Here is a 26,517-nt window from a genome sequence, read left to right as displayed (position 1 = left end):
TATACAAAGCCACTTGAAGGCAAGCTTGCAAGCAAGGTTTGCAATAAAAAAAAAAGTGTAACGCCTGCTAATGCTGCGGTATGCAGGGAAGGAGACCAGAGGCCATTTTTTTAATGGATGTCAATGGAGGAGAGGCTTCACTACACTGAATAAACTGCTTTTGTGGGAAAACAGCTTATCATTTATCCCATTGGCTAATCTTCCACATGTTTGCTCTTAAACATTCATTTTGGATTGATCTATTCTACACCCCCCAAAAATTCTGATTTATAAGAGAAGTCGTGGACAATTGTGCGACAGGTATGATTCAGTTAACAGCACTTCTCATTCATTTTTATGGTATCCGCAAACAGCGATTGACTGTCGCACAACTCTGAATGAAATTCAATGACGTCAAGGAAGTAATGTGATTGGTTATCAAGGCACACATGATCCAAGTTAAAGGTGCTCTAAATGATCCTGGGTGGAGTAACTTTCTGTTGACGTTCGAAGTGTTGTCAAATAAAACAGAGGCTAGCTAGACCCTCCCTCCTCCTTCTCCTCCCCCTCCCCTCCATACTTCCTGAAACAGTCATGAACACGCATTTAAAATCATTCTTGTCGGTTATTGGCTGGAGCATGTTTATTATGTTTCGTGCTCCAGGCTGCACCAGGTAGTTTTTGTTGCCATTTTTGGAGCTTGTGGCGACTACAGAGACCGCGTTTTTTTACAGTGTGTTCAGGGGACAGGCAGCTAGCGGATAGTGAGGAGATGTTTGCTGTATGTGACAAAAAATGTTTTGGCCTAAAAACGTGTGACATCGCTTAGAGCACCTTTAACCGTTACACTTTCTCCAATGGTACACTGACCCTCATATCTCTCAATAATAAGACCATCTCTGCTATACAGGTTTTTCTTGATGTCCTTGTTTTGTTTTTGTTTTTTTTCCATGGTTACCAATTAGTTTCACCTGTCTCTTGTTTAGTTCTCATTTATGTCTGTACATATATATATATATATATATATATATATATATATATATATATATATATATATATATATATATATACACCCCTCTCAGCTTTCACTCATTTTCAGTTATTGTCTTGACCCATATTAAGCTACAACCTGTATGGATATGTAGTGTTTTTGTTTTATTCAATAAAGACTATTGAGGTGTCCTTATTTCTACTTAATTGCAGCCACCTTCCCTCTGCCAGTAAACAATATTCAACTTTAAATTTAAACTAGAATACAAGAAAGGATTTTAATATCAACTATCTGGCCACTGCATAGACAGCAGAATACACCCATATAAATATTTATTTGTTCTTAAGTCACCCTGTCACAATAAAGTCTGTCATTTCTTTTTTCTTCTGTGGCTATTTTAGCACAGTGCTGATTGTGTTAAGTGTGGTGTAATTTGTCCTCTGGTTATGCAACACTGTTGAAGTGCGTGTCTGTTTTAAGTGTTACTTTGTGCAGGGCTGACATTCATAAACTGCTGTAACAGCACTAGCTAACATTAGCACAACACAAAGCAACGTCGAGCCAAAATCTGCCCAGAAACTAAACATCATTCATCATACATGACAACACCATCCTCTAGTTGTATAAAGTAATGTCAATGTTGTGCTATGTACTACAGGGATAAAGTTAGCATAAAGAAACTCAGCTTATCTCTAATCTACACAGCACATCAATGATGTTATAGGTAATTTCAGTGAGTATTCCATAAATACTAATATTGGGCAATATTGCACCTCTGAGCAGAATGAATTTTGTAAATTATTTACAAAAACATTCTTATTTAAACTGGCTTGAATGTGACAATATACATAAGAATTGTTTTACACAAATGCATTCTGTTCACATTTTTATAGCCTGTATCATATAGCATTATGGCAAAATAACTGTTTTACTTTCCTTGTTTAATATTAAACGTGGATTACAATATGCATAATTAATAGGATTTACAGAACAAAATAAACCCAGCCATTATCCAAACAAACCATAACCACAACCACCAATCATTTTTAAATGTCATCCAAACACACAATAAAAGTAAGGTACAGTATTTAAATACTGAGGCCACACTGTTGCTGCTAGTAGAAGTCAAATTCACAAATTCAAGGCCTAATGTTATAGGAATAGCTAAAACTGCAAATTCACTCAGCACCGTGTAAATTCAAACAGTATGTAATTTTCTTTTTTTTTTTTCTGTGGAATACAGGAGGAAGAATATAGCACAATGTACACACTTCCCTTCTCCATACAATGATAGGGAATGAGGATGGATGCTGCTGAGCTCCAAAAATGACAAAATAGAACAAAACAAAACTATAAAAGCATACCATACAAATTGTGCACTATAGTTTTGTGTTCAGAACACATTATTTGCTGAAAGTCTATGTTAATTGCAGCTCTGAAATCTCATTTGCATTCATAGCCATACAAATATGGCACATAAAGACACTTTGAGCCAGGTTGGAAGTCTGTGATGGCAAACAGATTTGGTTCTCACGTGTCTTGGGCTGTTAGTGATGTCCCATGCATGAATATGAGCTTGCGTGAATGATATTGGAGAGATGCACAGGGGTTTTCTGCAAATCACAACTTACATTTTTTGGACAGTCTGTTCACTTTTGATAGATTGAAAAACATCATTCAGAACATCTCCTTTTGAGTTCCAGGAAATAAATAAATGTAATTTAGATTTGAAATAATGAGCAAATTATCCTTCAGCTGTAAAACTGCTAAGCAAGACAAGATGATATATATTAGTCACTGTAAATAAGCTCATACTCACAAATTGTAAATGAGACCAGCAAAATGCTGTAGGATGGAGTCTTTTAGGGCCTGTTTACACCTGATGACTTCATGCGTTTTATCTGATCGGATAATTAATAGATTGTGAAAAGACCAGGTGTAAATGTCCTCCGAAGCACATTCAAGATAGATTTAAACCCGATCGCTCAAAACACTTCAGGAGGTGGTTTGACATGCATTCCAGATTTTTCTGGACAATTGTAAATACATTTGGTTGTTGAAGCCACATATGTAAATTGTACTTCTCCCAAAATTGTAAAAAAATTAATGTTTGTGTGCATATAGCGTGGGAATCGAAGACTGGATTTATATTCCGACACATTTATTTGACCAAGTGTATATGGAAGAGTTTTAACAAAACAGATAGTCATCCGATCAGTAAAAACACACAAAGTGACCAGGTGTAAACAGGCTTTTAGTGACGAGGCCAGCCTCATGATGAAGATATGGCTGGTGATGGCTGATGGGTAACTTACACCAACTATGGGATGACAGAATTTTCATTTTTGGGTGAACTGTTCTTGTAAATACTTGCATCGAAACATTTTCTTTCAAGAAAATTGACAGTAAATCAATTATTTATCAATGTTCATTGAATGTGTGAGAGAAGGTGGCTTGTCCTTGCTAATTAGCTGCCTTTAAAATGTATGCATAAATTGAGGGATCATATTTGACAATGTCAGTGTTAGACTCAAATCTCAACAATGTTAAGAAGTTACAAGGTCCAATCACATAAGCCACTGCTCTTTCTCCTTACTAAAATGTTCCACCCACTTCCTGGTGAGCTCCAGGTAGTGGTCTGGCTGATGGGGTTTGTAGTCCAAATACAGACGGGCCACAGTCTTCTTGGGCACAGCCCTCTCAATCTGAGTTCCTTCATGCCACTCATTAAATGATGTTACTGTGATTATATCAGGCCTTACTGATATGGCTGCCTGCAAAGAGGTCTCGTAATATCGTCCATTCACTCTGTTGCGCGTGTTGTGGTTGTTCCACGGCCGGACGGCGGTGTCCATATAACCAGGTCCTGCACTAGGTACAAACAGTAAGTTGTTCTTGTCACAGAAAGCTTTGATTGCTTTCCAGTTCTGGTGAGAAGATCCAAACGAAAAGCCATTAGAAGCAAAATAGGTGTACATGCCGTCAAAACCACCAGCTTGGATATCTTGCTTGTGGCGCTCTTCCACAATGAGGGCAATGAAAATGCCATCATAAGGAGTTCCTCGGAGACTGTGAGACCCTCTGACGGTTAGCAGCTCAGCCCAGGCCTCAGGTGGCATAAGGTAGGAGTCGTACACATAAAAGAGTGGAAGGACCTTCCCAGTGCTGGACTTAAACCTGTAGAAAGCCCCATGTTTCCCATATCTGTAAAAAGATTTCAGGAGCTCATTTTAGAGCTAAGCATGTATCACAGTTGTAATATTATAGTACATATACACACTGTATTTGTTATTTATAACTATTTTTACATAAAAATATTACATTTATTGGTAACACTAAAAAAGCTCAATTCATTACCATAATGCATTAGGTATCATGAACTAATAATGAACAAAACATTTTTAATCTACAGTTTTTGGCATATCAGGTTGGGTTAGTTAATATATTGTGAAAGCATAAATTAACTGTGAAGATTAAATTTATTAATTAATATTACTTAATACACTAAGATTTATATTGTTGTTGTACTTAGAAATGTTAATTGTTAGTTCATGATACTCACCCCCAGTTTCACAAACAAGGCTTAAGCTTAGTCTTAGACTAAAATGTATGTTTGAGCTGTTTTAACTGAAAGCAACTTGCACTGACACATCTTAAAATATGTCATTGTTTTGTCTCAAGATGTACACCAGTAATGTTTTTTAGGCATGTTTATAAAAGCTACTTAAATGTCCTAATTGAACTAAGACCTAATCCTGGCTTAATCTAAGCCCTGTCTGTGAAACCAGGCTCTAATATATTAACCAACGTTAATGAATTTAGCCTTCTTGTAAAATGTTACCCATTTCTTTTTTCTGTGGAGCACAAAATATATTCTGGTAACCAAACAGTTTTGGTTACCATTGACTGCCAATGTATGAAAAAACAAAAACAAAACAAAAAACACTAATGGCTCGTTTCCACTGAGCGGTACGGTTCAGTACAGTACCGTGTGGTATGCAATTATTTCCGTTTCCATTGTCAGAAGTTGTGAATGGTACCAACATACTAAACTGTACCACTTTTTTGGGACCCTTCCGTTGGGGTACCTAGCACAATAGTACCGGTACTAAAAGGGTGGAGCTACGCTTCCTGCAGAACGTTGATTGGTTGACAGAGAATCATCACTTGCGACTGCTACAAGGGGAATGACAACACAATACCATTGCAACGCAATGCGTATTTTTTGGCTGTTTTTCCTCGCAGCCTTGCTTAAACAAAGCTGCTGTATTTTCTCCATTGTTGTTTAGTGTCACTTTCTTCTTCACGCAAGAATGACGTTGATTTCTACTTTCCGGCATACACCACGCCTATCAAGTAAGGGTACTGTTGGCAGTGGAAACACAAGCTGGATCAGGATTTACTGTCCTGAATCGTACTGTACTGTACTGAATTTAGCGAGCCATAAGTCAAGCAACGATCCATAAGTCAAAATTTCTTCTTTTATTTTCCACAGAATAAAGAAAGTCAAAAATGTTTGGAACAATATGCGGGGGAGTAAATGACGACAGAATTTTAATTTTTGAGTGAATTATCCCTTTATCCTTAGTTAGATGTTAATCTAAACATTTACTTATACATTTTTAAAATCAAAAGTTGTTAATTCATTTTAAAATTAATTAAAAAAAATATATTTTTATTCATCAACTAATGTTAACAAAGATAAAGAAATAATGGCTAACACTTTACAATAAGGCTCCACCTGTATCTATTAATATTATTTAATATTAATATTATTTAAAGGTGCCCTAGAACAAGTTTTTACAAGATGTAATATAAGTCTAAGGTGTCCCCTGAATGTGTTTGTGAAGTTTCAGCTCAAAATAGATTTTTTTAAATTTTGGGGCATCATTAACTATGCACCGATTCAGCGACCGGCCCCTTTAAACCGTGCACACAAAAGACAATTCACAAATATCACTAAAAATACCATGTAATCATGGATCAAGTCAGTTATTATCGCTCCATCTGCCATTTTTCGCTATTGTTCTTGCTTGCTTACCTAGTCTGATGATTCAGCTGGGCACAGATCCAGACGTTAATACTGGCTGCCCTTGTGTAATGCCTTGAACATGGGCTGGCATATGCAAATATTGGGGGCGTACATATTAATGATGGCAACTGTTACGTAACAGTCGGTGTTATGTTGAGATTCGCCTGTTTTTCGGAGGTCTTTTAAACAAATGAGATTTACATAAGAAGGAGGAAGCAAAGGAGTTTAAAACTCAATGTATGTCTTTTCCATGTACTGAACTCTTGTTATTCAACTATGCCAAGGTAAATTCAATTTTTGATTCTAGGGCACCTTTAATGGACCTGAGCTAACGTGAACTAACAATGAGCAGTCGTATTTTTTAATAAATAATGTAAACAAAGTTTAATAAATACTGTAACAAATGTCTTGCCGTTAATGATAGTTAATGCATTAATTATTTTTTTTTACCAAAAAATATAATATATAAACATGTATAATATACATGCTGGTTTTTCTAAATGCTTAAAACATTTGTGAAAACTACAAAACTAATTTCACAATCCTTTCCATTCCAAGGTGAGCATCTCAGAACACATGATTCCACAGCAGTACAGCTATCTGTATTACCCGATACAGACCATGTAAACCTACACTTACCTAGATCAGTTTTACATAATGTATTTCTTTCCAAAGTATCCCTGCTGCTAGAGGAGAACAATTCATGAATAACTTAATAATGTGTTCGCTAAAAAAAAGAAGAAATACTCGGCATGTAACAGTCAGTAGATTGTTATAGTGCTATAGATTTACAGCCATTGTTACAGGCTCTTGAACATGAATGGCTTAGCTATGATACCATCAGGTCATGTTATACGTTCTGTTTCATTAATGATTAATGAAAGAAAAGTCCTCTATTTTTAAAACACCACTCTCTTTTTCTTTTCGCCTGACTGGACTGAATTCCACCCCCAGTTCAAAGCAAGCCAGCTCATCAGAATGGAGAAGAGTTAGGACTAGGACTAGGACTAAATTTTAGTGTTGCAAAGGTGCAGGAGGTATGGAGGTATATTAAGGAAGTGCAACCTACTTGTCAATAATGTATTTGATGTTGTCATGCACACTGAGGTCCGTCCGACCTTTGTAGGGCTGCAGGTGAAACGCAACCTGTAAAGAATTGGAGTTATTGAAATAATGAAGAAAATAATCACTAGCAATACCTAAATCAGTTATTTTAAATGTGTCATTCAAACATACAGCCTACATCTGTCTGTAGTAAACTGATACATATCTTGATAATGATACAGTGAAATGCATTTAATATAAGTCTGCAATGCAATATGTAAAATAAGTCTCAGATGTCTCCAGAGTGTGTATGTCAAGTTTTAGCTCAAAATACCCCACAGATCATTTTCATAGTAGTTAAAATAGTCAGTTTTGGGGGGTGAGCAAAAACAAGCCATTTTTATGCGTCCCTTTAATTGCAAATGAGCTGCTGCACCCGGCCCACTTTCAAGAAGTGGGCGGAGCTTCAAGAGCTCATGCAACAAACAAACAGTACAAATCTCAAACACTGCAAACTGTCAGTAATGGTGTTCAGTTCAAACCGGAGTCAGACAATGATGCCTACAGACCCAGAGAATATATGCTGCATGGAGATAGAAGAGGTATGGTTTAGTTTAATTATGGTTATAAATGATGTTGTCATCTTGCTTTTATCCACTATTAGTAGAAGCCTGTTTTAGCAGACACCATATGAATGATGGCCAAAACATTACAGATGAGTTTTATGAAGTTTACTGTACATCAGAGCATATGTTTTCACTCCAACGAACAGATCTATCCTTGAGTAACAACTTTTTAGCAAAACCTGTGTTTTGTATTGTCCCTTTGCATTGACCTCGCTCACAAAGCAATGATTTGTGCAGATATAAACACATTTATATATATTTTGGGGCGCATTACCTTCAAAAATGAATCCACTGCATCCTCAGTGGCTCAGCTGTTTGGAGAAAATGAAGACTCCTATGTTCACTCTTACTTCCAACAACAGAACAACAGGATTGCTTATGAGACATTGTTGACGGTAAAGCTGCTCGAGTGTGTAGAAAATGGCGGACAGTGTACAACTCACTGAGGGCAGAAACTATAGCTGCTTTTCCACTGTTGGGCCAAACGGTTCTCATTGCGTAACCGTTCCATTCCGTGCCAAATCCGGGCCAGAACTGTTCAACATGATCTCATGAGAATACATGTGTATTTTTACATAAAGTGTGGTTCTACCACATGCACATTTACTTAAGTTTTCATACACACTAAAACGTACAATATTGACGTATTTTCTGCACTAAAACTTAAATTCTTTACGTATCCAAGTGTGAATGTGTACAAATTCTCATGTATGAATATTAAAATTGTGGCATTAATGTTTTGATTCTATTGTATTCATTTGTCATTTCAATACGTTTTCAGTCACATTTATTAAATGCAGTTAACTCATCTACTTAAAGCTGCAGTCCTTAATTTTGCCACTTTGTCGCCATCTCTATTTGAAACTCGCAATTGCACTTGTTTGCGGAATTATTATCTGTACGTGTGTTGTGCCTTGGCACGGCTCCTCGGTGCGGATGAATCTAATGTTTCCACACATCGGTGTGGATACTGTGCTTTGGAATCACAGATTGTAGTCTTGGAAGTATGACAAAAATAAGAATTTTGAATGGAGAATGTCATCTGAACAAGTGAGTAACATGTCTGCTACTTTTGTTCTGACCGAGGAAAAAAGCATTACAGTAAATTGTTACAGTAAGTTTAATTATTGCAGCTGCTGTGAGAAAAGGCTATAAGTGATCCGCCTCACATGCGATATAGCCTACTAGCCAGGACTCCTTCTTTATGTATACAGACATGATGCGATGATGCAAAGACAAAAGGCGGCATGCTCAAATTTCCCGCGTAAACACCCACCAGTACCACCCAAATTATAAAACAATATTACAAGCTTACCATTGTGAATCGGGCTAAGGTAAAGAGATAGTTTTGAACGCTGACTCGTTATGTACATGCTCAAAAAATTTATTTTGGATCACTTTTAACAAAAAAAGGTTACGGACAGCAGCTTTAATATGAAATAATGTAATAAGAAGCAGGATTAATATTTTCATCTATTATTAACTTGTATATCACCAGAGAGGACTGCGACTGCAACACATCGTCATTCGAACTATTTTTGGTACCTCTTTTGACATTTTTGCAATAAATAAATTATTGTGATTTCACTTGTCTGTTATGTTTATCCTTAATATCTGTACGTAGTTTTAAGAAATGGCTATGGGTAGGTTTAGGGGTTGGGGTAGGAGTAGGATTAGCGGATCAAAATACCCTTTTAATGCTATATTGTTACTAAAATTGTCATTTTCCTACACATTTCTGTTTTGATATTCTGTATAAAATGGATAGGTTTAGGTTTGGGAGAAGGGTTAAGAGATCTTACATTTATCTGTAAAATGGTAAAAGGGAAATCATACAGATATCTTTATGATATGAAAGATTTGTAAATATTTTAAGTTTTGTAGCTGTAAAAACGTAATAGTCCTACATTTAAATGTTGCAAATACGTTCATTTTGTACGTTTCAGCATCTATCCAAATGTACAAAAATGTGTGTTTTGTGTTTTTGAAAGTTACATATTAATACCTATGTATTAACAATGAGACCAGGCTGAACTGTTAGTCAGCGGCCATGGGCGGGGCTTGAGCAGTGTGACGTCAAAATCAAAACAGCACGTCTAGTGAGACTGCTTTGGTTTAATGGGGATTTTTTTTTTTTTTTTTTTTAATGGATTGAGTGAATTTTTATTATTGTAGGGTGGTTGTGTTCAAACACTGCTTACACACATTTATGTCCAAACACCATGTAAAAGTGGATTTTGCATAATAGGTGCCCTTTAAAAATGTGAATGCCATTTTACAAAGAAATGTCATCTGATCAAACAAATGCTACTGGAGAAATGTATGCAATGTCAATGATTTTTAGGAGGTGAATGTTCCCAGCCCCCCCTGCAGCGTTGGTCTGGTTTCACACCCACTTGATTCTGTTGAACACTGGTGCATACGCGTTCATCTTACGTCATCACAAATGTGCACAACGCATGATAGAAAACAGAATGGTTCGGTATATATATTTTTTTATTAATTTTGTGATATTATGTGCAGCAGAGTGAACATTACTTGCATCTACTGTATGTGTCGCATGAAGGCGGTTCTCTGGTGCTTGCAAACGGACCCTTTTGCAAATACAGCTGATTGCGAACCATTCATTTGCCACTCTTTTTGCACTCACTCTGCAGGATTACACTGCACGCTCACCCGTATCCAAGGTAAATTATAACCACCGTCATCCCCAATCAGGTGTCATGGTACATGGTGTAGGAACATTCACGACGAGGAGATTTGCAGAAATGTAGACTTTTAGGAATCAAGGAACCAAGAGAAAACCAGAGGGGGGGCGGGCACCCTGGAGGTAGTGAGCAGGTGCAGACAGGTAGGGAGCCTCCAGGGTGGCACCAGCAGTTTGGGGCACCATGGTGGGTCGGGAGCTTCAGAGCACCATGGCGGTGCGGCCTCCGTGGCCTCGGCCAATACAGCCACAGGTATATGGCCTCCCAAAATTTCTTTGGGAGGATCTGCGCATCCATGGGCTGGAGTGGGGACTGGAGCGGAGTCTGGAGCTGACTCAGGGACTGGAGCGGAGTCTGGACTCTGGTCAGGGATGGTACTTGGCTCTGACCAGAAGTCAATCAGCCAGAAGTCCTCCATTATCTCTGAAGAGGACTTAGGCATGGCCTAAGGCATGGCCATTTTGGCTGAGGGCTCAGGCGTGGCGGCGGCCATCCTGAACGAGGGCTCAGGCATGGCAACGGCCATCTTAGGGTGAGGCTCTGAAGTGGCGGCCATATTTATCTCTGGACTGAGGACTTGGGGAAGTGTTGGAGGGCAGATATGGATGGAACCATTGGAGGGGTATGTGGAGGGAACCGGATTAGGGTGATGATTGTATGCTGATGCTATGCGTGTCTTCGATGGGGCTGGATGAGGAAGATAACCTTCTTTAACTTCCTCAACTTTCCTCAACAAAATAAGAACCATTTAAATAGAGAATAAGATTAATAGACTCGACAAGGGAGAAATAACAAGCAGGTTTGCTATACCGAATGGTATCCCTATTCAGTCCCATAAGAAAACACATTGAGAGAAGCATCAGGCCAACTCACCTGATGGAAGAGCTCGAGAAACTCCTCCACATACCTCTCCAAAGGCCTACCATTCTGCCGTAGGCCCCAAAGATCATCCTCAGCCTGGATCATAACGTTAGACATATAAGTTCCTACCTCAATAATAAAGCTGCAAATTTTCAGTGCGAGTGTATACAAGCATGTCTGCTTCATAATACAACATTAAAGCTACCTTTTAGTGAGCAAATGTGCTGCCCTGGCCGTGTGATGGCTTGGAATTCCAATGGGGATCGGATATGCGTGTTTAGACGTAGGTTGCATGTCCAGAGATTGGATATGTATCGGATTTAAAACCACATTTGGAACCACAACTTCCTATTCTTTTCTCCTCTCATCGCTAGTAAAGCAGTAAAGCCTTACATCGCTTTTCTTTTGGCTCATCGACTGAAAATTACAACCAAAAGCTGCACAATGTGGCATTGTATATTATATTCTGAGTTGTATTGCATTAAAAATAGCAATATGACAGTGTCAGTCGCTCAGTGAGTGCAAACATTTGACGTCACCGACATATAACGCAAACAAAATGGCGACCCATTGTCCAAATATGTCATGGATTTTTTAAATAATGTAAATCTTTCACGGGTTTTCTACTACATATTTCAGTAAGAGACATCATTTACGTTATATTAAGCCATACAAGTCTTAACACCAGGGGTTCCCTTTAAGCCATAACTGACTGTATTTATGTGAGATACTCCACACAATGGACATTTTGACAACTATGTGTGCATTTGACCATTCAGACGCAAGGAGAACTGAAAGAGAGAGAGAGAGAGCGCGTGAGAGAGGGAGAGCGCTTCTGGTATGTGTTAATCAAAAATATATGCGCTATTAAGTTTTTGGACTCGATACAGCCTTCCTGTAGCTCAAGAGCATGGCGCTTGCAAAGTCATGGGTTCAATTCCCATGCAAAGTAAGAACTAATATTATATGATTACTTTTAATGCAATAAATTTAAAATGCATAAATTATCCAGTTGCAACAGTTCTCAAGATTATAATTACCAGTGAATAATGAATTACATGTGTATCCGAGATACTGAACATACTGCTCTATTCTACTGCAACACCTTTTTAAGGTGGCTAACAGATGACTTTCTCAAAGTCCCAGAAACATGGTAACTTATGACACAGACACATCATGTTGACTACTCCAAGGAGACAGACCCTCACCACTTCAGTGACAGTGACATGCACATGGCTGATTGAACCGCAAAGCCCTCAGGGCCTTGAAATATAAAAGCCAAGCACAAACACCCACGATTTTTCCACACCGCCAATCTGGAAGGTCTTCATATGCTGTTTCCATGGCAACCTGCATTTGGCGACACAGTCTGCCATGGACAGTTTGACATCAGACACTTTGGACATGAACATCTTACAGTACAACTGTTCCGCTGCAACAGTCTTAAAAAGGAGGTTGCTGATAATTCAAATCACTGGTGCTCAACACCTGAAGTGTTGCAACGTTCTTCTGTTTCTTTAGGACTCACCATCACCATAATCAATAACTTGCACAACTGTTACAGTAGTGATTTGAGTTGTCAATATTGAAAGAGAGGATGGAAAGAAAATGCCTCCATCCATATTCTTTGTGACAACTCACCATGATGCATAAGATACATAAAAATGACTGTGGCATTACTGTATTTCCCATCATTTGTTCACTCACTCATTACATAGTGAATGCCTAACTATGGGCCCTATTTTAATGATCTAAACGCAAAGTGTAAAGCGCACGGAGCAGGTGCACTCAGGGCGTGTCCAAATCCACTTTTGCTATTTTAACGACGGAAAAGCGGTCCGTGTGCCAGGGCGCATTTTTGAAATGGGTTGTCCCTATTCTCTTAATGAGTAATGGGCGTAACGTTCAATAAACCAATCAGAGAGTCATCTCCCATTCCCTTTAAGAGCGAGATGCGCTCGCGCCATGGCAGATTGCTATTTACATGGCGTACACGCGATGAGTCAGTTAATATATATGTGTGTGTATTGGCACGATTGTTCAATTAATTAGCCAATTTCGTTCATCATTATAAGTAGTAATAGGCTGAATTGAAAATAGGTAGCCTAATTCTAATACACGCAATGACTATTCATCATTACATTTTTATATTTATGTAGCCTACACAATAATATTCTTTTACACTGTAATCCTTTTGTTTTTAATATTTGGCATGTTTGTGTGATGCGCATCCCTGTGTGTAATAAGCAAAGTCAACACGCACTGTGGACGTGCCCAGAGGTGCAGTTTCTACCAACGTGCTCTAACAAAAAAATATTGCGCCATTGACTTTAGACTTTAGACCAGGTTTGAGTTGGTCGCCTGAACACACCTCTTTTTTAGACCAGCACGCCCATGGGCGCACTAACTGGCGCAAATGCATTTACTAATTTAAGGACGTGGCGCTGAACGTGAAAATGCGAACGGCGCCGGACGCAAACTAGCAAACACACTTGCGCTGCGCCTTGCGTCACATTGCGCCGGGTGTATTATAGGGCCCTATATGTTTTCCCCAAATAACAAATAACTAAAGAGATTTGAGTCAGAATTGGTAAAAAAAAAATATCTGTGCCTTTCTTCTTATTCATGCTATATGACAGGGGAACATGTACTGCTGAATTTTGAATTTTTTTGAATTTGCTGCAACACATTTTTGCAAATCAGAGGTGTCAATTCCCTGCTGTAATCTCTTATGCACTGCCATCTTACTGCCAAGCAGGAAAGGTCTCTATAAGGAATGTTTTAAACATGAAATGCAAGTGAGATTAACATTTCTACTTCATAAAAAAATGTAGTGCTTTGATGGTTGGAAAGATTTATACAAACTCAGAAATACAAAAGTACTGATAAATCCTGTTTCTTTTCAATGGCTGAATGTGTCTGTACAGAATGAAGCATGGCCTTGAGCATGGTTATAAGATACAGTGGTTGTTGTATAAGCATAGAGTGACGTCAGTCCACTCACTCAGCCTAAAAGCATTGCTGTGCCCTTTCATTTAACTGTGTGACAGCAAGATAAAGCAGAAAACAAACAAACAAGTTCTTCAAGGTTTCCTGGAGGGCAGGGTGTTTAGGTGATGTCAATTTACCATCGGGGTGCCCCAAGGTTCAGTGTGTGGGCCCTTATTTTTCATCAATACACACAACACATTGGATGACAATGTACAAATGACAAACAGGTACACCATCTTGACAACTCCATAGTCTCAGCATGTAGCTCTGCCAGCCTTTTTGACATCTCAGCTGGGATGAGGCAATATCACCTCCACCTCAGCCTTGCAAAGACAGAACTAGACTCAAAAACACCCATTTTTGTTGGAATTTCAGACTGAATATTTTGTTGCAACATAAGTAATAACCTGCTTTCAAGTTAAATGATTAATCACTTAACTGCACCTGTTTCTGAATATTGATTGATCTAAATAGTGTACTACTTATATGAAGCAATCATCAGAAACAGTTGCAACGAATAAAAACAAAAAACAAAACATAATTTTATATATACAGTTTAATAACAATAGTTTTATATATGCATGGGGTGTTCATCAACTACAGTGCACAGCATAAATGAGTACACCCCCTCTGAACAAATACAAAAGATGTATTTTCTTTATGATCACTAATACAATTCATGGAAAGATGGCAAGACTAAAATGTATTAAACATACATAATAAAAACAAAAATGTCATAGCCATAAAATAAGTAAATTAGACAATTTTGTTTAAATTAAGGATTGCAGAAATAAGTACACCCTAGATTTAATTCAACAAATGTATAATATTCCAGCATACTAAGTATGTCCTCCATAATTTTGAATATACTGCTCTGACCCTTCTTGGCACAGTGTACAAGTTCATGACAAATTGTCACGTCTGTCCTGGATGATGAGCTCCTTAAATGCCCTGAGTGTTACTCAACTCGTCTCTATAGAATCCCCCACAGGTGCTCAAGAGTGTTAAGATTGAGTGCAATACATGTCTGCAGAAGGGTTTTCACCTTGGGAGAATGCATATCCTCACTGTCATGTTGAAAAAATGCCTAACAATGCAGGGAATGAGGAAAGGGTAACATCTTCTGTTTCAAATTTGTGTATTAAATTACACAGTGGTGTGGGAATTCATGACAGCATTGATAAAGCACAACTCCCTCACACCTTCAGCACTCATACATCCCTATATGAGAGCTTTACTACCACTGAACTTTACTGTGGGAACCAGGCACTTCTCACTGTACTCCTCCTCTAGCAACACCATAACATTTTGGATGCTGTTAGATCCAAAATGATTGATTTGGTCTCATGAGGCCAAAGTATTGATTCCCAGAATCTATATTTTGTAAATATGGGCTTTGGAAATGGCTAACTGACTTTATTGTGCTTTGGCTACAGTTCCAGTGAGAACAACAACCATGGATGTAATTTCTGCAGGCTGCATCTTACTCTGTGAGATAAACAATCACTCTTTTCATAGCTTTTGCTGGCTCTGAGAGACTTGCTTCTTATTTCTCCTGCTCTTTGTCTAGCAAAAAAATCCCTCATCACTAAATGAAAGCTTAAAATGAAGGTCTAACTATTTCAGGGGCCTTGTCACAAGTCCATTGTTTTTGAATTTCTGTGTTACTTTTGCTATATTTTCACACTTAAAACAATGATTTGGTAATCCTCTTGTACCACTGTCCTTTTTTGTACTAAGAAATACGTCTCCTGACAGTTCCATTGTTGTCAGCATTAAGTCTGAGAATGATTCAGTGGGTTATATAATACTTTTAATTGTCAAGAAATTACTTCTCTTTAAATGTTTTGGTTCAACATACTTACCTGTTGATCAAACATTGCCTTAAACTTACACCAGAAAATTTTTATTTTGTTTTATTTAGTAACTTTTAGGAGGGTGTACTTATTTTTACTACACAACATTTTATCACCTTGATAAGAAAATCTTATTTTCCTAAAAAATGTTGACATGCTTCTTTGGTAATTGATTAAGCAGACTTGCTGGAACATTATCTCTAAAGAACCCTAACATGTCTTCTAAGTAAATGAGTAATTGCTGACTTTCAGAAGTTTCAGAGGGGATTGTACTCTTTTATGCTGTGCACTGTAAAGGCATGCTGTCAGAGTTTCCAGTGTTGACAGCTCCATAAAATAGCCTACTGGAAGTGCTTAAGTTTTGCTGTACTACACTAAAAATATGAAAAGTACAATACACAAATATCATTTTAAGTTACTTCCGTTTCTGAACATATAAAGCAGTAATTGATGTCATGAATACAGGAGCCCTATTTTTAAGTGTCAGAATCTATCGTAGCTATCGAATAAAATTAATTAATAAAAAACAAACAAACATGATGCTTAGTTTACCTAATAATTTATAATTTAATGAATAAATAATTCAATAATAAAATAATTCTATAGCCTACAGTCGACCAGAGGTGAGTGACACAGTGACCGAGGTGGTCGGGCTGGGCTGGGCCCCCACCAGGTCAAAACTGCAGAAGAAGAAACAAAGGATGAATTGCAGTATGAAAATGTTTGTACCCCAACTAACCCAACTGCTTCACGCAATTAATGTCAGCAGCCATGGAAAAGTGTGAAATTAAACTGACAAGACTGAATACAAAAGTGAAGAAAAAAAAAAGAAGAAGAAGAAAAAAAAAAAGCAATTCATTATGCCAACAAACCAAAGGCCAGATTTACTAACTGCTTGTGCTAGCACAAACCCTCTTTTGGCATTGAAGAAGAAGAAAAAAAAAAAAAAACTACTATCAGGATTTACTAAAGACACACAGTGAAAAAATTGTGATGAAAAGAAATGGACCAGTGGTGTAGTCTAGGTGATATGCAGATATACGCCGTATACCCTGTAGGAAAGTTTAAGGATTATCGTATACCCTATTGCTTTTGACATGAAACAAAGCCTCATATTTCGAATTCTGCCCATTTTACTACGAACAAAAAAAAAAAAAAACTGTTTTGCCGCTCCTGAATGTGGCTATAGTGCCTCAGTTCAAGAGAAGCGCAGCGTGAAGCACCTGTGAACTGATCATCTCCTCTGCTTTAATTCCAGTTACAGAGCAAAATAGACAAGAATGAACAATTGAAGGTATGTTAAAAGATACAGTACAACTTAACGAAATCCGTATCATGGAAAGACGTTAATAAAACAGCTTGTAAACAATGTCACGTAATATCACATTTACCTCAGAACAAACATATTAAGTGACCATAAACTCATTAGTTAGAAACATGAACTCTATAGAGGAGCATTTAGCTAATTATTTGCACCATGTTACATATTAATTATAATTTTTTTATGTTCTTCAATAGCCTATATAATGCATGTTTGAATAAATTCCTCAAGTTGACAGCCACCATTTAAATGTTTATATTTCAAAAAACGAATTGGAGTAGAAATAATTTTAAAGTTAGTAGGCCTATTATAACTTCATTATTATAAAAATGTTCTTGAGGGTAATTTAAGTTTAAATTTAAGGTCCCACTTTATATTAAGTGGCCTTAACAACTATGTACTTACATAAAAAAAAATGATTACAATAAACTGTGTTCATACTGAATTGCAAAACACTTTTCAGCTATTGAGGTGGGATACGGGTAAGGTTAGGGAAAGCTTTGGTGGAATGGGTAGGTTTAAGGGTGTAAGGGATGGGTCAACAGTGTAATTATAAATGTAATTACAGAAATTAATTACAGATGTAATTACATGCAGGTGTTTTTAAAGTATAAGTACAATGTAAAAACATGTATGTACACAATAAGTGCATTGTATCAAATGTGACCCGATCTGGCGAAATGAGTCGGAAGTCGCAACGTTCTATTTTAAGATATGGGCCGATAATGTGGAAAAACAATGAAAAAAATCGATTTTTTTTTTAAGCTAATTTCAAAGAACAGACTTTCAAAAATAATCTCCCAAAGTTTCGTAGTCCAGATAACTGAGTAAAGGTATTTAAATGGCTATTAAATTTGACATGGTTTTACTAAATTCGCTGGAAATGAACTTCTCAACTCCTCTCGTCACTTATGAGCATTTCCCGGTATCCCCTGAAACGTCATTATCTCTGCACTACAAATATGGTGTTACACGTTGTATAGAACCAATCAAAAAGCTTAGAAATGTGAACACACTGACCTAAATGCTGATTTTTAACAATGGGAAACCCCGTTTCGACTGACAGGCACGCGATCGGTCCAGCCATCCTCCTGTCAGACTACCGCGCCTTATAAAATAAAACTCCCATTTGCGTGTCTCTCTTTAAAAGCCAATAAAAATTGAATCCATATAGGTAGCACAAAAATTCTTTTTGCATACAAAACCAAAGACTTTAAACTTTCATATAAAGCCTCCAACATGCTTCTGTTGCGTTGTTTTCACCCTCTAATGAGTCTGAGTAATATGCGTTTACAACAAAAATAGCACAGCAGCTAACTGAATACAAGTATGTAGATTTCACGTACTCATAACTTCATTAAAAATGCACAGATCATAAAAATCGCACATCAATATTTAAAGCAGATTCTCAAGATTAAAATGAATCCAAAATCAATATAATATATTGCGTTGATCACAAGATATTACTCACGGAATGATTTAACATACTTGGCTAAAAACATGTCTCTCATCTCTCCGGGATGCAGTATGTATCCAATGTTCCCGGACCCATCCATGTTCGTTTTCCAACGTGGAATAACACAAAATAGATATAATTTTAAAGCTTAGAATCTCATCTTTTTAATGCATCTAACCATTTTGAAAAACTTTTAACGAGTACTGAGAAGCACCTCTAAACCGGAGTTTACCGCCCGTTGGCGCCACCTATCTGCGGAAAAAAATGAATAACAATTTTTCAAACTATTCTTTATAATATCACCACGAAATTTGAACCAGATGCAGCTCACATATAGGAGAGCATCATCAAAAAAAGAATTTTTTTAGCGATCTTATTGTGTTTCTGAGTTATTCCATGTCAAATAAAAAAAAGAAAATATATTTTAAAAAAAATTATATATATTTTTGTCTTTTATCAGCTGTTTCTCAGCAAGAAAATGTCCAAATGTAGTGTAATTTATATTTTCTTAAAATTAAAAATGTTTTGTATCAAATGATACCTACCTTTTGACTCTCCTTGCTAGAGTTTTGGAGTTATGAGTCTTTACTTTTGTGTGTGTCACTCAGAAAAAAATAATAAAAAAGAACTCTAAAAAAGCCTTCAGGTCTTAAAGGGTTAATTCAAATAAATACTTTAAAATATTTGAGCTTCAGCCTGGTTTAATAGCATTTATATATATATATATATATATATATATATATATATATATGTCTTTGGTCAAATTAAGCTGTAAAATAAATAGTTTATCCCTTTAAATGCAATGGATTTTGAAAGAAAAACGGGCAAAAAACTTTAAAAGCGATTTTCTCAGGTTTTCAATTGGAAAAAGAGGGCAGACGGCCATAATTAAAATGGGTATATCTTTAAAACCATTCAAGGTATGACTTTGACTAGGATATCATTTTAAAGCTTATTGTCTCATTTTTCCATTGATACCAAAATCTCAATTTTGAAATTTGGGTCACTGTGACTCATTTTGCTGGATCAGGTCACAAATTATTAATTTAAATATAAGTACATAGTGGTTAAGGCCACTTATTATAATGTGGGACCTACACAATGAACTGATTTGTATACAAATCAGTTAATTTTAACCTTCAATATTAATGTAGTACCAATTGATTCCCATGTATATTTTACAGCATTAGTTGAGCGATTTAAAGGGATAGTTCAAATGAAATCAAATGAAAAATTGGATGTTTATCTGCTTACCCCAGGGCATCCAATATGTAGGTGTCTTTGTTTCTTCAGTAGAACACATGATTTTTAACTCCAACACTTGGTTAGTGAGGTCTGACTGCGCTCTGATAACGGAAGTTGGACATAGTGGTGTATTAGAGGAAAAAATAAAAAATAAATATTGTTCGGTTTCTCACACAAACCGATCGTTTCGTGTCTTAGGACATCAGGGTTTTTAATTTGGATTTGTCTATGCATGTTTTTTGACTCTTATAAATTGTGTTACCATTGACACCTATTATACGGCAACAGACAGCAGCGGTTGGAGTTAAAAATCATCATTTGTGTTCTACTAAAGAAACAAAGTCACTTACATCTTGGATGCCCTGGGGGTAAGCAGATAAACATCAAATTTTCATTTTTGGGTGAACTATCCCTTTAATTTCTTCAGAAAATTTGCGATGTACTGTACCTGATATACAGTATACATAAACTAACTGATATTTAATTGAATTGGAAGCTTGTGAATCAATATGCATATCTATGATGACAGACTAGCAAGAAATTGTGCAAAACAGGAAACAGTCCAAACAGGGTGATATTGTGATATACTGATAAGCCTCATCTTACCATTATCATTACTGTATTTTCATGACAGTATTCTCACTACAAAAAACTAGACTACACCACTGGCTTGGACACCATTGTTTTTGTGGATTTGCGTACTTATTGCATATGCTTTTGTAGGAGTTTCCCTTTCAGACACAGAATTTATGGCAAGAGATTATTAAAACAAATCCAGCAACGTGATTTACTAAGATAGTCAATACACTGGTATGGTTTGAGGTAGTCAATATACTGGTATTTGCTCCATTATTCCGGGCCCAAGGCTAGAGCTACAGAGCTGTCGGCTTCAGATGTAGTTTTGGGGTTTCGGCTGCTCCTAATGGAACTGTCACAGCGCCATATGGAATATTGCGTTAAAAGGACTAGAGGGAGTAGGATTCCAGGATTTTTCTCCAGACGAGGAATAAGGGTCTTATCTAGAGAAAACATCGCTCATTTTCTAAAAAAAAAATTTTAAAAATCATATACGTTTTAACCATAAATGCTCATCTTGAACTAGCTCTCTTCTTCTTCTCCATTAGAATTCCGGCATTGTAGACACTGCTAAGTGTATTACTGCCCTCCACAGGTCAAAGTTTGAAATAATTGTTATATACTTGCACTAGCATATTGTAAATGACAATTTACTTCAAACTTTGACCTGAGGAGGGCAGTAATACACTTAGCAGTGTCTACACTGCTGGAATTCTAATAGAGAAGAAGAAGAAGAGAGCTAGTTCAATCCTGGAATGTTTTCATCAAAAACCTTAATTTCTTTTCAACTGAAGAAAGACATGAACATCTTGGATGACATGGGGGTGAGTAAATTATCAGGAAATTTTAATTTAAAAGTGAACTAATCCTTTATAGAACTGAAATGGGTGTTAGCTATGGATAACTACAAAGGAAATAGTTTATACAATCTAGCTCAAATCGGGGATCTTTGTGGGTGAAAAATTTTATCATAAGTTGTAGCTTTTGACAGGTAAAGTGTTGAAATGTCCAGAATGACCCAGCACAGATGTATAGCCACAAGTGGAGCTCAAACTAATTTTGAAAGAGCATGTAAACTGTGTTAATCTGTCATTAAAACACTTTTATCTGTTGATTCACATTATCAACAAATGAAAATTAGAATTATTGCTTTTTTTAAGAAAGGACCTCACCAAAAGGATGCACCAGGGACCGTAGAAGAGCTCACACATCAGTGTGGTGGTAAGGATTGTGATCAGACAAAAAAGCCCAGACTCCAGCATTGTCAATTCTGATGGGAAACGAAGCACATGCAGGGAAGAGATACACTTCATTCCATCCCACTGCTCAAGCAGCCTCTATAGCCACTGGGAGCAATTATGAATGAGTTCAAATGACTGGTACTGCATTCTTCTTCCAAACTAATTCAAATATTTTGTTCAAAGTTTTTGCAATTGCCTTGCAATACAGCCCCTTGTGTATTCCAAGACTGCTTATCTTATAGTTTATCTATGCTATGCTTTGTTTACCCAAAACAGAACAGTTGAGCAGGTGCAGAATTCAAGGTCTTTTGGAAACAGCTTGATGTCTTGCACATTAATGTACAGATAAAGGACATATTTATTAAAGGGTTAGCTCACCCAAAAATTCATTAATTACTCACTCTCATGTCGTTCCACACCCGTAAGACCTTTGTTCATCTTCATCAACACAAATTAAGATATTTTTGATAAAATCCGATGGCTCAGTGAGGCCTCCATTTACAGCAAGATAATTAACACTTTCAGATGCCCAGAAAGCTACTAAAAACATATTTAAAACAGTTCATGTGACTACAGTGGTTCAACTTTAATGCTATGAAGCGACGAGAATACTTTTTGTGCGCCAAAAAACAAAATAACGACTTTATTCAACAATATTCTCATCGCTTCATAACATTAATGTTATCTGAAAGTGTTAATCATCTTGCTGGCAATGGAGGCCTCACTGAGCCATTGAATTTTATCAACAATATCTTAATTTGTGTTCTGAAGATGAACAAAGGTCTTACGGGTGTGGAACGACAAAAGGGTGAGTAATTAATGACAGAAACCCTTTAAGCTGTTTTAAAACTAAAATCCCCAACGTTACGGCTAAAATTCAACAATTTCATTCCACAGGGGAAAACACAACTTGTACATTGACCACACTGAAACAGAATTACCTTCAAAATGACCAAGCAACAAGGACACAAACATGACTATAATCACAGGTATGGTGTTACAGACTTGCTTCTCTTCACACCAGGGGATTACAAAACATGACTGACAAAAAGGCTCAGCAACAGCTTTGAACAGCTCATCAGGCATAAATGGTGAACACAGCTGTAGGCAGTCAAGACAGAGACTTATGCAACCACTAGCAAGCTCAAGAAATTACAATAAGTGGCTCATCCACAAAAGCACAAATGATTCAGTTGTTGCAACAAAATAGAAAAGCTCCTAAAAAACCTACTATTTTTAGGGGCTGTTTACACGACACCATTTTCAACTAAAAATGGAAAACTTTTTATGTGTTTTGCCAGTTCATTTACACAACAGCAGAGTTTTGGTGGCCTGAAAATGCAAACTTTTGAAAACAGGTTTCAAAGTGGAAGTTTTTGAAAACGATACCGTTATCATCTCCGTGTAAACTGCAAAAACGCGAATCTGTGAAAATGGTGACGGCATGCACGTGTATTACATGTTTAGTCTATCCACATTATTTTTCAACACAGAAATAAGGTGTTTTCTGTGAATGTGCAAGACTTCTGATTTATTAGCTGCTACAGGGAAATAACGAGAAGATTATCAAAGTGCAATAAACTGTAAAAATAAGGTAGATAGGCATGCGCAAGGCAAGTGCTCTGTAAAAGAATGCGCATATGCGCAGGCGCGTTGTCTTTCTTTACAGAGTGACATGGCCAACTCATTGTATGGCATGCGTAATACTGCGTTTTCAGTCATTTGCGCGGATCTGTGTGAATGGAGATAGTTTTGATAACACTGTCATCTGTACAAAAAAAAACAGTTTTTAGTACATCGTTGTCAAGTAAATGTACCCTTAGTTGCTCATAGCACTTGTCGAGTTGTTAAAGGGTATATGTCAAGGAATGATCATATATAAAAACATATTTACTGTCTTTTGTAAGATACAAACTAAAATAAAATCTCTTTCTTATTTCTTGACATTTATACATGTCATATTGGTGTTGTAATGTGAAAACTGCAATATAGAACAGTGGGTAAGATCTTTATAAAAAGTCTTATAATATAGGTGGTGGAAGTCATGTTCACCATTCAGAGTCACATATTGCAATGATCACATTTCTTTTTCTATTATTCTAGTTTCAAATCTATTATTATTTGCTACTACTTATGACATTACTGCATTAATACTGCGTACAATTACGCTCTGTTCCTTTAAAGAATGCATACATGATTTCTGGCCTAGGCAAAGCAAGTCGAAAAAGAAAGTACTTTTAGATTTTTTATTTTTTTTTTAGTTGATGAAAAGCTAATAATTAATTAAATAGAATGTATGTAACATTAAAATAAAAACAAAGCTGTGCAATTAATCAAAATCAAACTGAAACAGCAATCTATCTTATCAAATCGTGATTAATCGGAGGCTGCGGTTTAAAGAAGTAGCTATATAGTTTACTCGCATAATTTCCAAAAATTTTTGTTGACAAAAGTTTATAGCATCTGACCAATATTCCACCAAATTAAAAGCTTAGGGATCTGACATGGTAAAAGCTTGAGGGTTTGAACATTTGAAAGTGAAGAATTTAAGACATACAGTAAATATTTGTATTGTAACTTGTAGTGTTAGTTGGTAAAGTGTGACCCCAAATATGAATGCCCTATAAAGTAACTATTTTCATTAACAGTAGTCTTTGTTCTTTGTGTCTGGATGTCTCAGCAGTAGCAATATGAAAAATTTTCATATGAAATGACATGTCATCCCCATATTTTGCCAAGTCTAAAATAAAACCAATCAAAATCAAGTGATTTTTTTTTTTTCTGTTTACTTGCATGCTGTGTGACCATTAACTGACATCAGAACCGTGAAAATGCAAATGCGTTGTTAAAGTATTAAAATAATAACTTGAAATCTGAGAGGGGTACTTCAAGTAAATATTTAACTTCTAAGGGGTCTCAGATGACAAAAATGTTTAGGAAGACCTACTCTAAGGTACTAATATGCACCTTTTAATGGGTAGATAAGGTACAAAATTATCTGCTTAAGGGTACAAGCTGTTGCACCCCTAACAGTATTTTTTTTTTCCGACAGTGTTTAAAAAATACATCAGAATAAAAATTCATAAACGCAGTGTTTGTGTAAGCAGATAAGTTTTATGGATCTCTCACCAGTTACCTTGATACTGTGTCTATGGGCAGCGTCCATTACAGCTGGCACTAGATCCTCTGAGGGTTTGCCATGTTCATCTGCCACACCAGGCGGGTACCAGGACAGGACCACCACACCTGGCATCAAAAGTGGAAATGCATTGCTCTACAAGCAACATTACATCTCTTTTAATGTTTTTAACGATGAACGACCATCTACATTGTACTATAATAGCCAAAGAAAAACAAATATTATAAATATTAAATATTCTAATTCAGCAAACTGTATCTTGGCCATAAAACCTGCAGCCGCAGCTTCGATTTGCGACATGTGGGATTCAATGACATCTGGATCTCTGGAGCTGTAGGGTCCCAGTTCAGGGTAATAACTGGACGCAATGTCGTCTGGAGGATTGTGTCGTCCTTTCGGGTGACTGGCAGCTATTTTGGGGTCCCAGTGTGGTACCAGTACGTGGTCCCAGTGGATATAACTACTGTCCATCTGTGGCGAGCCATACCATAAATAATAGAAGATGTGAATGTCATAGAATATGCTGTGGTCAGGACCAGAGTTGGAGAACACTATCTTGGTGTCACTCCCCCCACCAGCATTTTGACCTGCTGATTCAACTACATAATTGGGTCTCTGGTCCATTCGCTCTCCCACCAAAGGCATCAACTCCATTCCTGGAGCAAGATCCGAGAAACCATCAGTGGGTTTCAGGGTTCGAAGGCCCATCATAGTACCAAAAATGAACAGAGTAAACAATAAAAGAGCCACACACGCTTTCCTGCGTAACCTGTTCATGGTCGCTGTCCGTGGTGCTAGAGAAGACAATTCAGAAAGAGGTTAATATGGTCGAGGCCTCCAAAAGTAGGTTGTAAAATTCTTGTGTTCCATCTCCAGTTCCAGTTTGCCCTATCTATCAAACTTGCGTTTGGGACTCCGGGTTGGTCGCTTGGTCCTCATCAAGAAGCCATTATCTTTGTTATATTAGCGATTTTTGAAAACAAAAAGCTAGGAAAAAAATAGCTAAGATGTTTTAATTAATTTCTGAACATATATTAAGCAGACAAACCAGCCCACATTATTTATTACGGAATATTTATAACCTAACAGCACTCGCTATATAACTAAATAAGCAATTCACAACGCATTTTTTTTTTTCTTTTTGTTAAAGTCGCACACGCCCGTTTTAATTCGACGCAAAAGCTTCCGTGCAATCATGTATTTATCACATGCACCGTTGTGTTGCTTCCCACTCGCAAACTGCGCGCTGTCTTCTCTCTGGTGTTCTCTCACGCGTGGATTTTTATTCTAATCCTTCTGCGCTGTATAAAACACTTTCACATCAGATATACTGGCTTTGTGAAAGCATCGGCTGATTTCTGTGCGTCTGTCGCCACTGTGCTCATGATAAATCATCTCTTGTTACTGGAAGGTGGAGTCTCGTGGGTTTGTCACCATGCACGCATGCTCAA

General features: G+C 37.0%; 1 protein-coding gene across 1 annotated transcript; it reads right to left on the bottom strand.

Annotated features, from left to right (window-relative positions):
• Positions 1-1,005: 1,005 nt before the first annotated feature.
• Positions 1,006-26,517, bottom strand: maneal (mannosidase endo-alpha like). The gene is made up of 4 exons (XM_048202048.1): positions 25,339-26,517; positions 25,064-25,173; positions 7,072-7,148; positions 1,006-4,174 (listed from the first exon to the last, which is right to left on the bottom strand). The coding sequence occupies exons 1-4, from the start codon at positions 25,841-25,843 to the stop codon at positions 3,538-3,540; spliced, it is 1,329 nt and encodes a 442-aa protein (XP_048058005.1). The 5' UTR covers positions 25,844-26,517; the 3' UTR covers positions 1,006-3,537.

This window comes from Megalobrama amblycephala, linkage group LG9, assembly GCF_018812025.1.
Source record: "Megalobrama amblycephala isolate DHTTF-2021 linkage group LG9, ASM1881202v1, whole genome shotgun sequence".
Classification (NCBI taxonomy): Eukaryota; Metazoa; Chordata; class Actinopteri; order Cypriniformes; family Xenocyprididae; genus Megalobrama; species Megalobrama amblycephala.
This window is presented reverse-complemented; position numbering and strand designations above follow the sequence as displayed.